This window comes from Camelus dromedarius, chromosome 25 (assembly GCF_036321535.1).
Source record: "Camelus dromedarius isolate mCamDro1 chromosome 25, mCamDro1.pat, whole genome shotgun sequence".
Taxonomy (NCBI): domain Eukaryota; kingdom Metazoa; phylum Chordata; class Mammalia; order Artiodactyla; family Camelidae; genus Camelus; species Camelus dromedarius.
In genome coordinates, this window is record NC_087460.1 from 308,805 (window position 1) to 326,502 (window position 17,698).

General features: G+C 44.2%; 1 protein-coding gene across 3 annotated transcripts in view; it reads right to left on the reverse strand.

The window, feature by feature from the left end:
• The window catches only part of BCL2L13 (BCL2 like 13), a 44,111-nt gene extending 28,288 nt beyond the window's left edge, over positions 1-15,823 (reverse strand). Inside the window, exons 1-2 of one of the 3 annotated variants that reach the window (XM_031444464.2) lie at positions 15,306-15,452; positions 6,585-6,754 (exon numbers count right to left, since the gene is read on the reverse strand). In XM_031444464.2, coding sequence (XP_031300324.2) covers positions 6,585-6,705 — 121 coding nt within the window. In that variant the 5' untranslated portion in view covers positions 6,706-6,754; positions 15,306-15,452. Of the gene's footprint in view, positions 1-6,584; positions 6,755-15,305 lie in introns of all 3 variants that reach the window. The other 2 variants (XM_031444469.2, XM_031444468.2) reach the window with 2 other exon arrangements.
• Between the last annotated feature and the right edge of the window lie 1,875 nt (positions 15,824-17,698).

The following is a 17,698-nucleotide window of genomic DNA, read 5'->3' on the forward strand; positions in this document are numbered from 1 at the left end:
TGCCACAGCCTAGGAGGGACACAGTCACAGCCACCCGTACTTCACCGGCCTGGGCCCTGCACAGGTGCATCTCCCACGGGCCCAGGAAGGGGAGAAGGAAAGACGCGGGGAAGTGGCAGGAAGCAGCACCGGAGTCCACTGCTCCAGAGCAGCTCGGCTCCGGAGAGAAACAGGCAGGAGTAAGCATGGCTGGTTCAGAGTACCAGGCGAGGACAGACCTGAGACACAGCAGGCCACGGGTCACGGAGACCAGCGGCATCTTGTAGCGCAGCCCCAGGGGGAGGGAGCGACCTGGGCTCCTGATGTAAGTAAGAGGCAGTGCCAGGAAGCTCAACCTGCTTATAGCAAAACACGTGACGTAGAGGCGTGAAACGAAGGAGGAAAATCAGGAGACATCTGCAATAATCTGAAGCAGAGCCTGAAGGATAATGAGAATCACCATAAAATCGGGACAGCTGGTAACGGTGACACAGACAGAGGGCAAGAAGCAGAGATAAGAGCTGCAGGATGACTCTGGTGTTTCAAGCCTGGGCAGCAGGAGGTCTCCCTAACAAATTACTGTAAGAACAGGGGCAAGCTTAGAGGGGAATATAAAAAACCAAGTTCTAGACCTGTGTGTCTAATAATATTGCAGCCACTGGCCACACGCAGCTTTTTAAGTTAAAAAAATTAAATAAAATTAAAAATTCAGCTCCTCATTTGCACTGGTCACATTTCAAGCATCCAACTGTCACATGTGACTTGTGACTGTAGTACTGGGCAGAGCTGATCTAGAACATTTTCATCACCGCACAAAGTCCTAATAAATAGTGTTTTTCTAGACCTACCAAGCTATAACCAGTCAGGGGAAGGTTTTGGAAATGTAAATGAGACTGGAAACTGGAAAGAAAAAGTTTTAAGGAATTTGCAGGCTAATCGATTACCTTTTACCAGTAAAAACTGGTGAACACCCTAAACGTCCTACAGTAGGAGACTGTCGATATTTACTTATTTACATGGAAAAGTGTTCGATTATACTGTTAGCTTTTAAAATGGGAGGAGAGTACAGCTCAGTGGTAGAGCACATGCTTAGGATGCACAAGGTCATGGGTTCGATCCCCAGTACCTCCATTACACAAATAATAATAATTAATAAACCTAATTACCTCCCCCCTAAAAAAATGTTACAAAGTGTCAGGGATATGACCACATTTTTACAAGCTGTAAATTCCAGTTTACATGTATCTATAAAAATGTTCAGAAAAACGTTAACACTACTTAATTTGTTACTGGATTACAGGATTTTTTTTTTTTTACTCTTCTAAATACTTTCATATGTATTATTTAAATAAAAAAGAAATACGATTAAAGAATGGAAATGACAGGAGACAGATGTGAGCCTACTATAAAAACAGCATTTAGTCCTGTGCATAAATGGACTAAACTCTTAAATTATGAGGAAAATAATGTTCTTTTCACACTGATGTAACATAACAGGTGTCAGCAAACTAGGGCCCGTCAGCTAAATCTGCCTTCTGCGTATTTTCACACAGCCCACGAGCTAAGAATGGTTTTTACATTTTTTAATGGCTGAAAAAAAATCAAGGTTAATACTTCATGACATGTAAAAATTTTAGGAAATTCAGTGCCCAAAAATAAAATTTACCTGGAATACGGCCACAGTCACTCAGTCACGTGCTGTCACGGCTGTCCTGGGCCACACTGGGAGAGGCGGGCGGCCGCACTCACCACACACTGCAGTGAGCCCAGCACACGCCACGACCACGTGCACGCCGCAGCACAACTTTCACTGTACCTGGGCCCACCCACCGTGCGAAACCAAGGAAAGGAAAGTGGACTTGGAACATCATGCTTTTAATGTGGACTAGACTAATTTGTCATCAAATTAGAGGCAAAGTACTGTTGACACAGTGGCATCACAGCTGTGCTGGAAGAACACAGTTCACGTTGCTCCTAACAGACTCCAGTGCGCTCAGTGTCCCCAACGCACAAGGGAACAACTGTCAGAAAAATTAGCGAATTTAAAATGGACCATCTCATCATAGAATTTATTTGTGAAATAAGAAATGAAAATGAAGCCACAACCCAAGTTCGCAAATGGCTCAGCTGTTAGCCAAGCAAGGAGAGCCACTCACGGATGTTGAGTCAATGAAGTTAGATTCAACTGCAGCAGCTGAAGAAATGTGTCCAAGAAATACGGACGTTTAATATTATTAGTCTTTTGGAGAGAACAGCTGCTCGATGAGTTGAAGACAATGAGCACAACCACAGTCGTCAAACAAAACACAAGGCAAGCAGCTCTGAGTGGCGGTCCTCGCTCCGGACGTGCTGACTGGTGTCTGAAACGCGGTCACTACCCATTCAAGAGGTGATGCCATGAGAGTTCTGGGGAACCCACCCGGTCTGTGCACAGCAGTCACAGACCAGAACAGTTTCACAGATACTGAAGAAACTCTAATTCTCTACAACCCAACATGGAATCTGCTGAGATGTGTTACTGATAGTGGCAAAAATATGTCTGGAGCAGAAAAAGGCTTATTAGTTGCATAAACTTGCAAAGACTGAAAAGGTAAGGTATTTAAAACCTCTGGTTATTCACTGTAGTATCAGCAGGTACTCTGGAAAATATTTAAATCTATCCAGTGTTAATGAACCACGAGTTTCAACAGCGACCTCACTTGCTGTCATGGACTTAATCCCTGCAGGCTTCAAGAGTTGAGCTGGGTATCCTGACACACCTCATCACACAGCAGCCCAACTCTGGAGAGTGGCACCATTCCGCTGCAATTTTTTGAGCTCAAAAATGAGACTGAAATTTTTCCAAAAGAGAACTGTACTCACCCACTATTATCAAATAATGAATAGCTTTGGAAACTAGCTTTCACTGCAGATTTGAAAATGTTTCTTAGTGAACTAAATCAAAAATCACAAGGCCTGCTGTTTGCTAATCCCGCCCTGGTGATGGCCCCTCGGGCTGCGTTCCCCTTGTTGAGTCCCCAGGTGAAGAAGGCCACCCCCCAGGGGACACACTGACTCCTGGGCCCAAACAGCAGAGCAAGTGCCGTTCCCTGGTGTTGGGGTTCACGCCCCACAGACCACCCAGGACCTGTCCTTAACTTCAGGTGCCACAGCCAAGAGATGGCTGCACTACAAGACGGCGCAGCGATCTGGGTGCCCTCAGCTGGTGCACACATCCTGGCCCACATCCGGATGGACAGGGAGGAGAGCATACGGCTGCCAGCACCTCCCGCTAAGCTGGATTATTACGACTGGTTTGGTGGAACAATCCACATGTGCTAAGGAAGGAAGCTAAGTGATTACCTGAAAAAAAAACCTTGTCCCTCTGGGACCTACTCATTTGGCTGAAACTGGGGTTCTGAGGTGCTTGGCAAGATCAACATTGCAGAATTAATGTCCCCACTGTGCTAATTCAAACTCTGCTCAATGGCCTTAAGCAGGTGCTACCTGAGACAAGCAAGATTTCACCAAACGTTACCACATGTCATCCTGAGGGGTGAACTGCTGGGAGCAGTAGTCTGGATGAGCCTCAAGCATCCCTGTGTGTCCTTGCTGAGGGTAACAAACTGAAGGCCCCACTGTCGTCTGCCTGACCCTCTACGCTCGTGGGTCCAGGGACCCCGTGGCAGCTCAGTCCCTGGGGGAGGGGACTCAGCTTGCTACGGCCTGCCGCAGGAGCACTACGCCCTCAGCGCTGGGGTCCCCAGCTGCAGCACAACACGAAATACTCCCGACCAGGTTCACTGCGTTGCCCTGTGGAACCTGGGAGCAGGGGGACCAGGGCTGGTGCAGCGACACCCCTGGGTTTGCTGGGCTGAGTCACACGCCGTCCTGCTCTCACCCACTGAGCCTCTTGTCTACTTTGCACCTATAGAGTTAGGGGGCTGAAGGATAAAAGCCACATGTGTTCCACAGAATTAATTCCCAGAATCTTCCACCTACACAGAAATGTCAAAGACATAGGGACTACGGGAGGAGCTAACCACACGTGCATTAAACACAATCAGCACAACAACTCAGCTGGACCCCCAGCAAGTCTGCACGGCAGACGCTCGTTACGTCTAAACGCCTGAGTCTTAGAACAACAGGATCCTCATTAGCACAAGTTTTAACTAGTCCTTAAGACAATATGCAAAATCTTAAAAAGATACGCTACACAATATGACAACCTATAGGACAGATTTATTTTGAATGGCAAACTCCTCATGAAAATACTTTTACTCTTTGATTCAGGAATTTGACTCTAGATAATTTAGAAAAGTAAATAACCAGGAAAAAAAGCAACATACAGAAGCAATCTTAACTGAGCTCCACTCAAGCGAACTACAAGACCTGCTCCTGTGTCTCTACAAACCCCGCTGGACTCTGCCCCAGCAGGCCGGACACTGCAGGGGCTGCCACTTCCAGCACACCTGTGTAGGTGTTGGCCTAACAACAGTCAGTTATTTTTCTCCCAGTCTTTTTATGAACGTTATAATGGTCACTGAAATCACATAATTTATTCAAAATCACAGGTATCATCGAAATACGACTGTACAAAGAGACTTGGTATTTCTATGAAAGCTAAATGTTTTGGGAAGTTGCTTTAAAAATACCATCACAATTCTCACATATAGCACAGGGAACTATGGTCAATATGTTATAATAACTTTCAATGAAAAATATGAAAATGAATACACATGTGTATGCATGACTGGGACACTGCGCTCTCCACCAGAAACTGACGCATTGTAACTGACTATACTTCAATTAAAAAAAAAAATCACAAATCGGGTGTGGGAGAAACACCTGTGAAAGCTGGGGACCAGCACAGAAACCCAGAACGACACTCGACGGCACTGCCTTAGAGGTGCCTTTACGCTCCCACCCCACTACAAACAGGCACAAATTCAAAACTATGGGGAGAGAGAGGGTTTATAGCAGGAAGGTGACATGCAATTCCAATCAACAGATCCATATTCAAAAAGAAAAAAGCCTTGGCCCTACACTAAAATTGCCAAATAAAAGTACATTTATTAACATTTTAAATTAAAATTTCTTATAACCTCTTTATTTATGACCCCCTGTGACTTTTTCAATTAAAGCCCTTCTACCAATGCTAGTAACCTAAGTAAAAAGTGTTCTATGGTAAACCAAAAATTGTGCAGCAGCACTACTAACGTTTTGAAAAAAACAGAAACATTCAGACATGTAATAATGGAGATGAAACATGGAAACATGTATGTTTTAAGATAAAACAGTGAAAAAACCTACAAATAATTGATTACAACTATATGAAAACTATGTATATATCAATAAATATTAGAAGACAATAAAAAGTAAAATAGTTTTACTTTTTTTGCTGTGTGAGTTTCATCAAATAATAAACATTTGGAAGGCAGCTATGCTCACCACTACACCACCAACGCCTTCAAATAACAAACATTTGGGATCACATTTTCTTTTATGAGTTTTTAAAGTCATTTTGATGTGATTTTTGTTTAAACAGTAACCTACCTTGGGGTACTTAAAATATGATTCAATATTTAAAAATAGAACACATCCATTAGTTATATGTCAGTATTTAAATTCGGTTTTTAGGACACCTTCTGTCATCCCTCCTAACTGTCAGAGTGGCTACTGGTCTCTGTCATTTCTGAATTTCCTTTCTTGAGCTAGAAGAGCAGCAGATAAATCAGAACCCCCTCCATGGCTACAGTAAACACCTATGGATGAGAATAAGGTTACAGACTCCAGTAAATGTTTTAAGCTTTGTTTGGCAAATTATCTAAAGAAGGGTATATACGGGGGGAGGGTACAGCTCAGGGGTAGAGCGTGTGCTTAGCACGCACAAGGTCCTGGGTCCAATCCCCAGTACGTCCTCTAAAAAATAAATAAATAAACCTTATTACCTCCTTCCCCCTGCAAAAAAATAAAAAAGAAAAACAAAAAACAAAAAAGTAAAAAAATAAAGAGGGGAAAATACAACTTCATAATACAAAGAATTGTGTTAAAACTCCATCAGATAGATTAGTGTTTAAATCTAATATCCTTGAAAAAAGGTAATTCAAAGAACTGTGTTATAAATTTAAAAATAATTATATAATTTTTTTTCATTTAAAATTTTTTAAAAATTTTATTACTGTATTACTTATTTTGTTTTGGCGACGTGGGGGGAGGTAGTTAGATTTTTTTAGAGGAGGCGCTGGGGATTGAACCCAGGACCTCAGGCATGCTAAGCATGCACTTTACCACTTGAGCTCTACTCTCCCCCCGTATATAATTCTAATCTACATCTTGTCAAGTATGGAAGCTCTAAGGACAGATGGATTTGTTTACACATGCTTAGCACATCTCACCTGCACCAACGGTGGCCATTTAAAACATCAAGCCCTAAAGGGCACTGTGAGCCCTGCTTCTGGAAGTGGGTCAGAGGGCAGCAAGGGAGGGGTGGAGTTACTCTTTAAAAGTCTAAGCAGTGTTATTCAGTCTTACAACCATGGATACAAACTCCTTAGACACATACACTCTGGCACATGAAGTCACTACTACTGCTTAATACAACCAACACAAGTCAAAGACAATACCTTGGGGTGAGGAAAGCTGCTGCTCCTGCAGCTTCTCCTGAGAGAGGAGTCCCAAGTAGCTGAGAACAACGTACTTGGTTTCATAGTGAAATCCCAGAGGCACTGTAGCAGAGGACGCCATGGGGTTGGCCGGTGGAGCTCCAAAAAGTCTGCTTACAGATGTGGAAGACCTAAAAACAAAAGTATTTTTTCAGTTTAAAGTATACTACATACAGCACATTTTCCCAGTGACTCCAATTACTCAACTAAATACAAAATAAATGTTTCTCAGAATATTCTTCTCAGCAATCTTTAAAAACATAACTTTACTTTACTTACAAGTAGGGATTACTTACTCAGATTTCCGATCAAAAGCAAATGTCCCTTCCAAGCTCTCCCTCGCCTGTTTTTCACCTTCGTGGGGAAGATACTCACTGTGCCTGCCCCTACTCGACCTCCACCCTCCACCCTGGCGGTATGTGTTCTCTTACTTCTACTAATAAAGCCTCCTGAAGTCCAGCTAGCTCCATGGCCACACAGCTGCAGACAACATTTCCCCATTTCCTTTGCAGCCTAACGTGCCACGTGATCAGCCTGAGCCAGAGGACACGAGCAGGGGTTACATGTCAACTTGCGGGTCTCTCCGTGAAGACTCCCCCCGCCCCCTTCCCAGGCAGGAAGTGAACATGGCAGACACTCCGTTCTGACACACACACGAGGACCACTCCAGGGGTCAGCCCAAGACAGCAGGGACCAGGGCCCCTAACGACCCTGGGGGGCAGAGCTGCCCTGCCAGACTGGACCGCTGCCTCTGGGCTGTGACTGAAGCCACTTCACTTGAATCTCTCCACCAGGCACTCCAGCCTGTGCCCTAATCGATGCAACCACAACTCTCGCGTCTCTACCTGGACTTAACTGTTTTACCTACCATGTAACCCTCTTTTATCTTTAAGATCTACTCTCTCGGGAACTTTCAAATGTGCAGTATAATATTATATACTTTAGTCACCAGGCGACATTACATCGCTGGGACTTAACTTACTTCATAACTGTAAGTTTATACCTTTTGACCCCCTACTACGAACCTTGATAGTTGTTTCGAGCCAAAATGTTTTATTAAGAGGTTTTAAATAACTGTTTTCTACTTAAAGCAACAATACAGACTGTTTTAAGATCTTAAGAAATACCTGTAAAAGAAAAAGAGGTTCAGAGAACTAACAATAGCAAAGAGACACAGAATGCTGGCAAAATTTAAGATCTGTAATAAATTAAGAGAAATGTCCAGGAATTAAAAACAATGAAAAATTTCATGCAGAATTTGAAATACACAAAATAAAAGGGTGACTATAAAGAAATAAAGATAACATGAGGGGGAGGGTATAGCTCAGTGGTAGAGCGTGTGCTTAGCATCACAAGGTCCTGGGTTCAATCCCCAGCACCTCCATTAAGAAATAAATAAACCAATTAACCCCCCAAAAAAAAATTTTTAAAAAAAGATAACATGAAAATCTGCTTTGAATGGTTAAAAACTATCTTTTTAAAAAATGCACTTATGGTTACTATTAGCATCAGTATTTATTTAGGTTATCAAAAGACATCTTGGTTCTATACTTAAAAGTCCCTATTGTTTCACCTTCAGGGGACAATGCTACAAAACTGTATCAAAATATGCAATAAATGAAACAATATCACAGAAAAGGTGGGGTATGCGTGAGTCCAGCAGGGGCAGGGCAGACCTGGCTGCAGTGTCCTAACTACCCTATGCCTGTGGCCTGACCCTGGCTAAGTTTGCAGCAAAGTCTCACTTGGTTCTTACCTATTTCCCAAGTCTAATTTTACAGCCTTCCCATCCATTCTGTGAGTTACTCAATGCCCTTTCCGTAAGTTTCTTTCCTGCTCAAGTAAGCTAGAATCACTTCGTGTTATTTGTAACCAAGACATAACTGGAATCTAATTTTCCTAAAATTTCTAAGGCAGTTCCTCAACAATTATAACCCACTATGCAAGGATTACTAAACTAAATTTACAGTTTAGAAAAATATTCCTATTCTGCAAAGTCCACATCCAGACCTAGTAATTACATCTACAAAAATAGAAAGACAATGCCTCCTGATATTTGTGTGTTCACTCAACACACATTTCTTAAGTTACAAGGTACTCTACAGGCATTAGGTACCTGCCCTCAGGAGTTTTCAACCAAGTAGAGGAAAAATATACAAAAATATATAAACAATAATAAAAAAAAGTTCTATGACATAAGTCAGTACCCATGAGTAGGAGAGGCAAACCAAGAGGAAACAGGCAAGTCTTTCTGAGGAAGGGAAAAAGGATGTGGAAATCAGGAAAGGCTTTATAAAGTAAAATCTAGCCCATCTTGGAACATGAGTAGGTATTCACTAATTGAACCAGCTGGGCAATGGATTGGGGTCAACTTCAGATGTAAAGTACACCACAAAAGGCACAGAAGTATTCTGAAACAGCATGGAATACTACAAAAATCGACGAATCCGACAGGGCAAACCCCTAAGACAAAGGAAGACGGGGCTCAGCACGGCTGCAGTGGTCAGCATTTGGCACGCCTTGTGTGCTATGGGCTGCTAGGAAGCTTGGGTTTTATCCTGTAAGCCAGGAATTATTTTAACCATGTCCATGAATGAACCCCCTAAAACTATGCAAACTGTGCACACAAGCATTTTTTCTGGAGAGAAAAATCACTCAATTCCTTTCAGTAGGTTCTCAGATTAGATCATGATGCAAAAAAAAGGCTACAACTACTGTAAAACACCATTAGGAATCACCTAAGGATTTTAAGCAAGAGAAGCACATTCAGAGATTACATTTTAGAAACATCATCCTGGAGGCAGTGTGGAAGACAGAATGGAGACTGGAGACAAGGAAACTAACTTAGACGGACATTGGAAAAATCTAAACAAGAGATGTATGAAGGCACGTGCGAAAGCAGGAACACTGGAAAGAAGGGGTGGACCAGGAAAGTGTTAAGACTTCAAAAACGTGCTAACCAGCTCAGTGAAGGAGTAATCCAGGCAGCGGTACAGAAAGTAGCACCATTCCTATTTCTCAAATCAGATAATACAGAAAGAGCGGGCTTGGAGGAGAACACGCTCGCTTTGGGGCATCCTGAATTCAGAATGCCTGCGGGCTGTCCAGGTGGACATGTCCAACCAGTAGTTAGACATACAGGTCTTGAACCCAGAGAGAGGTCTGGGGTAGAAAGCTGTAGTCTGCACAGACACAGATCTAGAGCGTCACCCAAGGAGAGTGGATGGATGGAGAGCAGTGACTTCCAATGGGAGAAGTGTCAAAACTTAACAGCAGGAGGGAGAAGGGATGAGTTAGTTGGAAATAGCACGTTCGTACTTGGAAAAGGAAACATCACCCATCATTCTCAGATTACAAAGTAGACAAAATACACCAACACGGCTGAGTAAACCTCCAATCTTCACGCAGCAATGGCTCTCCGTGAAGGGGGCAGAGGGAAGAACAGCGTACCCCACCTCAACTGGAATAGAAGCCAGAGATTTTTATTTATCAAAAAGAGACATGGTTTAAAAACAATGTTGAGAAATACCGGTTTAATCTGAAATCGAAACACAATTAGAATTCAAGGCAAAACCAACCTTTCAGGAGTGGCCAAAAGATGAGAAGCCGGCAGAGGAGACCTCGAAGGTCTGCACTGAACAGCCAGAAAGGCAGGAAGCTTGTTCACAAAAGTCAGGGGAGGTGCTTCAGAAAGAAGGCAGCACAGAGGTAACGGCACATCACAGAGAACACCTTCACGGTGATGACGGTTTACTCGACTGGTAGGGCAGGGGCATGAAGAGCGAATGGAGAGTCAGAGAAGTGGGTTTTAGTCAGCTCTTTCCAGGAAAGCATGGTTGGAAGGGAAGAAGAGAAAGGAGGCTGGGGAGGGAGACGAAGGGTCTGAGAGTTCATTTGTTTTGGACACAATGAAAGACACTTACTTAAGCATGCTTACACTCAGTGGAGAAGCCAAAGAGATATAAACAAACAGAATAAGGAGTAGATTATTAAGTAAAGTTCCAAAAGAGAGGAGGAAAATGGAACAAATCAGTAATAAAATTTAAGCTTTAGAAAGTCTCAGGAAAAGAAAAAAAAACTTAGAAAAAGGAAAAAAACAAAAGTCCCAGAATTTTTGGTAACAAAGTATTACTCATATTTTGAATAATGCTTTAAATTTTAAAAAGCTGATGCTCTAGAGTTTGTTATATTCAAATTTCTTGATTTATAAAAAATCCATATCTCTGAAGACATGTTTAGTCACACTCCAATCCAGATGCTACAGACAAAGCATCGTTCATCGAGTTTCCAAATTTGATTTTTAACCCAACGCTCTTCAAATTTTCTTACAAATCCCAACTGCCTAACCATAAATGCAACCTTAATCATGGATTTCATAATCTCCATCTTATTCGCAGTCAAGTCCTCAGCTCTGGCAGTTCTCAACAATTCACGCTAATGGAGATGATCACACAAACTTCAATCATGTAAGTTTAATGCACATCTCCAGGCTGTACATGTCTGGAGTGTCTGCGACATTCTAGTTCTATGAACATACTGGACTCTCAATATGAAATACCCATCCGACTCCTCTCCCATTGTCTGAGCTTCCAGGAGAGCAACAAAGCAGCCCCTCAGGCCTGTGTTCAGCCGACGGGACAGGCAGACCTGAGAAGTACTGCTGCATGGCTACAACATGGGAAATGTAGCCAACATTTTATAATAACTATAAATGGAGTACAACCTTTAAAAACTGTGACTCACTATATTGCACACCATAACGTATGTCATACACCAACTATACGTCAATGAACAAATAAAATAAATACTCTTATGTGTCTAGTGCCTTTGCATTAAACTACATTTTCGCAAAGGCACTGAGAACACTGCAAATGTAAATAAACTCCACAGCACTTGTACAGGGCATTCTGGGAAGAGGGCATCCAACTTCTTTTGCAGCAGGGACTACTCGGCACACTGCGCAATGGGCCCTTGCATTTCTAATAAACATAAATAAGTTACACCCATATGAGACCTCTATTTCTGAAGCACTTTTCCATGTGTGGTCACAGTCTCCTCTATACCAGAGGGTAAAGGTAGCAGTTTCAACTTTGACGGAGAAACAAGAGACAATTTATCTAAATCAAATCATACAGCCAGTTAACAGTGCAGCCACTTGGTTTAATACATCCTTTTCCGTTCTGAACTCCTGGCCCTTAACTGCATTCATTCATTAATTCATTCGACACATATTTACTGCAAGCCAGGCAATGTGCAGGGTGAAAGGAATGCAGAGGTGAAAATACCAATTAGAGAAATGGTAGTTTTCCAAGCATCAGACCCACACCACTGAAAGAAGCAAACTTGTCAACTCTGAAAACGGGGCAGGGGAAGAAAAGGAAAAGACAGGTTAACAGAAACGAAAATGTGATCTGAGGCCACTCCTAGTGCTTTCCTGGAAGCAGGGGACCGTGCTCAGGTCCACCCCACCACCACCTCACCAACACAGAGGACATTTCACACCTAAGACAGCTCGAGCTTCTGGTTAATGATGAGAAGGACATAGCTACTTTTACTCTTTAAATTTTATGTAGTAGAACCTTTCAGAATTCAAATTAGGTATTAAGTGTTCTTGGTATCAAGAAGTGACTGTACACAAAACCAATTTTAAACGCAGAAACTACTACTTTTTTGCACAGTTCTAACAAGCTGCTGAGTATAGCTGTTACCCAGCTGTTTCTTCTCTGCCTTATACCTTTAGCTTGTTCCCCTCTCAAATTACGAGCAGCTGTCAGCCAGATGGACAGCCTGAGGAAGCTTAGGGTTACTTAATCCTGTGTTTACGCGTACATTTGGTGGCATCTCCAAAACATCCATGATCCTTCAGTGACAAATGTAATACCCACTTTTATAAGGAGCGGTTTGCTTTTTTTAAAAAGCAGATTTCTGTTCTAAGTAGCAGTGCAAATGCCAGGATGCAAGCATAAATAGTACTGCAGGAACTAAGCACACTTTACGAACTGCAACCAGAAAGTATGCAGCAACTATCAAATTCTACTTTAAATTCTTAAGAAAAGTAAATCTGCAGGCATGAGTTTTTGTAGTTGTTTCCCAAAATTGTCTGATCATAATCACCATGGATGCTTTTAAAACAGAAACTTTTAACACCCACTCAGAAACACTTAGAATAGCATACCTATATTGTATTCTTTAGCTCCATAAAACCATAACAGAAACATATTACAGTTTAACATGCTGTAATCAAATTACTTCAGGAAGCTGTGTTTTTAAGACTATTTCCTTCTACTAAAATAAAACTGTAATGTAGTAAGATTGTTAAATACTCTAGCAATATGGAGTTGAGTAGATCTATAATTCCAGTTTACAAAGAGAAAAGTGAAAATCCACAGATAATTCAGTCACAAATGAAAAATTTGGAGTTTTAAACATTACCAAAGATTTTGATTCCCAGAGTCCAGTCTCCAAACCCCCTGGCAGTTTAAGAAGTTTTTTTTAATTCCACAAATTAACATGAAGTCCAATAACTTTATTTTTTCAATCCATACTTTATTAGCTCTTACAGAATTCTAGGACTTTTGCCAGAAGAACAGAAGCTACATAACCCTAATAAAAATTGTGAAATTGCAAAATATTCACCAGGTCTACCTGAGAAATGAAACTGAGCAAGGTGTCATTTTACAACTCAGCAGACACTAAGTATTTTACTGTACACTACCCCTTTAAAACTGAAACACACCTAATTGAAAACGCTAGTTCAATCTTGTGTTAAGAGCTGTCCAAAAACATTTCCACTCAGCAGCTGGCACTCCCAGATAATGTCCTTACAGAGGACTGCCTCACTCTCACTTCCCACAAACATAGTCTGACTTTCACCGTAAGTTAATCAGCTTTCTCATATGTATGTAGCTTTCATAAAAGAGAGACATAAAAGTCAGTTGCTCTGCTCCACTCCTAAGTATATGCCAGAGAGAAATGAAAACACCGTCCACACAAAAATAGGCACGTGAATGGTCACAGCAGCATCACAGGTTAATAGCTGAACAGTGGAAGTAACTGCCCAACAACCGATGAACTTAAAAATGTGACCTACCCATACAATGCAATGTTATGTGGCCATAGAGAGGAATGAAGTGTCGATGCCTGCTACAACATGGATGCAGAAGAGCCAGCCACAAAACGCTGCATGTGGAAAACCCTGTTTAAGTGAAATATTTAGAACTGGCAGATCTATAGAGACAGGAAATAAAACAGTGGCTGCCTAGGTAGGGGAGAGTGGGAATAAAGAATGACAGCTAGTGAGTACCAGGTTTCTTCTGCGGATAATGAAAATTATGTTGACAGTTGCACACTCTGACTGTACATGTTAACCTGTTAATTATAGCTCGATAAAGCTGTTAAAATACCAGCTACTCTGAAAACAGCCCCCTCCCTTCAACTCTGTAATATATATTAAGAACTCATGCAGACCATCTATTTGGAATAAAATACGTATCAAAATTATGTTTGAAAAACAGGGGAAAAAGCAGGATGGTGATACTGATTGCTTAAGACTTCTGTTTTGTTTGTCTAAAATATTTCATAGACGAAATATATTCTTAAAACAATAATTATTACTGCTGCAAATCACTTAAAATCTTACCGTGTAAAGTATGTAGAAAACAGTGACTGATGTAGCAACACACAACTTTTCTCTACAAAACCAGGTGGACTCAACCTTACGTACCCTTCAAGTGAATTCAACTACTGAGGTACAGTCCTCCACAAGAAAATGAATCATTTGGGGGGAAAAAAAGGCAAAACTTGAGAATGTACCTGACCAGAGAGGCTATTTCATAATGGTTGAAATATTTTCAATCTACAGTGTACGTTTACTTACCCAACAATGTATGTGAGGTCTAAACCGCTCACTACCTACACAAACGTTTGCTTGATTTTCTAGGGGATTAAAAAAGAAGGTACTAGAAGGGTGTGGCAACTCATCCAAGGTCACACAACAAGTCAGGGCAGAGATCACCGCTCTGGTTGCACCCAACCTCCCGGCGAAACCGTACAGCTTCGCAGAAAAGACTCGTTCGTTCTGCTCCACATCATGCAGGAAAGCAGGCAGCGGGGGAGCCCTGTCAGCTGGGTGTAGCACTCGCACGTGCAGACGGTGGGCCGGCTCCGGGGAAACACGCCGCGCGGGGACCGGTTACAGCCGGGCCGAGCCCGGCGCCGCGGGCCAGAAGCGGCCGGGTTCCACCGGGGCTAAAGCCTCGACTCAAAGTCCGGAGTTTCCTTCACAGTCAGTCACGAAGGAAGGAAACTTGGGGTCTCCTTGGGATGGTGGGGATTAAAAAGCACAGAAGAAAACGGCCGAGTGTGAGCCGAATGCCTCCGAGGGTGAGAAGGCGGACTTCTGTGGAAAAACAAGTAAATGAAACGACAGCAGGAACGACGACAGCGGCGTCGCACCGGCGGGAGGACAGGACCAGGAACGGCCAGGGGGGCAGCGGCCGGCCGCAGCCCAGCGCCGTGCCCTCTCCCGCGGCGCGCCCTGAGCCCGGACCCGGTCTGCGGGGCCGCGGGGACGCCGAGGCCAAGCCACCGCCTCGAGACGGCCTCGCGCCCTCAGCCTCGGGACGCCCCGGGCGGAGCTGGGAGAGGACCGGCGGGGCCTGCCCGCAACCCCGCTCCCCTCACCTGGCCCAGGCCCCAGCCCCAGAGGAGGTGAAAGACGCGGCGGCGGCGGCGGCGGCGGCGGCGGCTCCCAAAAGGCTCCCCAGGCGGCGGCGGCGGCGGCGGCAGCAGCTCAGACCCGCGGCCCTAATCTACCGCCGCCGCCATGTTGGCGGGTGAGGTCACGCGACGTGCTTCCGTCACCGCCGGCGTCAGGACGGGCGGGGCGCCGGGCGCGGTGCAAAAGAGCTGATCCGATCTCCCGAGCGAAAGCCCGGACGACGGAGGCTTGGAAGTCTCTCGGCGCAGGCGTGACCCGGAAGAGCGTCCCTCCTGGTCCGCTCTCTTCTCGGGGAGCTGCTCTATGGTTCCGGGTGGTGGCGACCGTGGACCGCTGGGAAAGAGGCGGACTCGGAAGGGCTCGCCGTGTGGGTGCCGAGTGGGCCGACAGCCGCGGGAGCAGCTGCAGCCGCTGCTTAAGTGTGTTCAGGCGAGCCGGCTGGCGGGCGTGGAGTCTCGGGAGCGGCGGCGCCGAGGGAGCTGGGCCCCGGGGGTGGGAGCGGGTGGGGCGCCTCTGCGCCGACGCTTGGGCCCCGCGCCCCCCGCACCAGGCGCCGCCCCTGCCGCGGAATGTGAGAAGCTGGGGTGTCGCGGCCAAGTCCAGGGAGCCGGCTGTCCACGCGCGCGACACGGTGGCGGCGAGAGGGAGAGGGAGCAGGACGGAGAGGGAAATGAAGCTGCCTGAGGAAGAAGCGGTGGAAACGCGAACTGCTGTGTGGGGGTGGGGGTGGGGGTGGCTTTGGGCCTGAGTGAGAAAACGGGCGCTGCGGCTAAGAGTGAAACCAGACCGAGATTTGCCGACAAGAAGCTGCGCTAAGAAAGCGATCAATTCCCTAGTCGTACCTAGTAGCCAGGCCATTTAAATTTCCCCCATTGCCCACGTAATGGCTTTCATGGTTTTTTTTTTTTAAACCGGGATCATACATTGCATTTGTTTGTTACATCTTTTATCAGACGTTGACTTTTTGCAGTAGGGTCATACAACGGAAATTACTCAGAAATAAAACAAAAATGAACCATTGGTATATGTAACAAGATTAATCTCAAAAGCATCGTGTTGACTGAAAGAAGCCAGGCACAAAGATGTACATTCTGTGTGATTCCGTTTATATGAATTTCACCAACAGGCAAAATTAATCCATGGTTATGAAAATCAGCACTGTTGCCCGGGAATATAACTTTTGCCAGGGACTGTGGGAATGACTAGAAAAGAACTTACTTTCTAGGGTGGTGGAAATAGTCTGTATATTGTGGTGATCACACAGGTATCAGGAATCATCTAGTTGTCCTCTGTGTAGGACTATGCAGTTTATTGTATGTGAATTTCAAGAACAGTCAAGTGAAATAATTCTGTGTAATTAGGTTACCAGTTTGGTACATGGTTAGACAAATTTCAGATTGCTTTCAGTTTCAAGGTTTGCTTTTTTCCCTTTATTAATTTTTTGAAGGTGTACCACAACGATAGCCTAAAGGTCAGTGGAACAGAACAGAAAGTCCAAGATGGTCAATTGATTTCCAACAGAGACATTGAATGGAGGAGAAAGCGATGGTCTCTTCAGCAAGGCGTGTAAAATAACGTAGTCCTTGGGAGTGGGGTTATAGCCCAGTTGGTGGAGTGCATGCTGAGCATGCACTGGGTACTTGGTTCAATTCCCAGTACCTCCATCTGAAAAAGAAAGAAATCAAGATAATATAGTCCTTTTACAGAAATTATTTAACTTTAATCACAAGCAGTTCATGGTTTTGGAGGGTTTGGGTTTTCTTTTTTTTTTCCCAACACATCTTATGAGTGACAGAGTCCTAGACTGCAGCCTGATGTTATAAATTCTAAACTCTAGATTCCACTCGTTTTATTCATTCTCATTCATCAGTTATTTATTGAATGCTTGCTGAGACACCAGGGAAGGGGGCAGGGCACAACCATTAAAAGAATGACACAGCAAGTGAAGATTCGACTTCCAGCAGACCCTGAGTTTCATTGCAGACTCACTGTATGAAGGAGCATGGGAAATGGCACTCCTGCCGGGGCCATGATAGTTTCCAGGCGACCATAAAAGGTCAAGAAGTAGGCGGTGCCCCAATTCCTGGGAATCCCCGCCCACTCCCCCAAGTAGTGTAATAATCCTCCCACTTGTTAGCATATGAAGTTACTGAGCCCATAAAAGCTAAACACCCCCACACCTTGTGGTGGATCTCACTAACTCTGAGGCCACCACCTCTCACTTCTTGAGGTGGCCTGCATTCTGCCTAGGGAGTGTGTATCTCCTAGGCCTGCCTCTCTCACCTGAGCTGGCCTGCAGTCTCTATGGAGGGTGTATCTCTCTGAATAAGTGTTTTACTCAGCTCTGGCTCTCCCT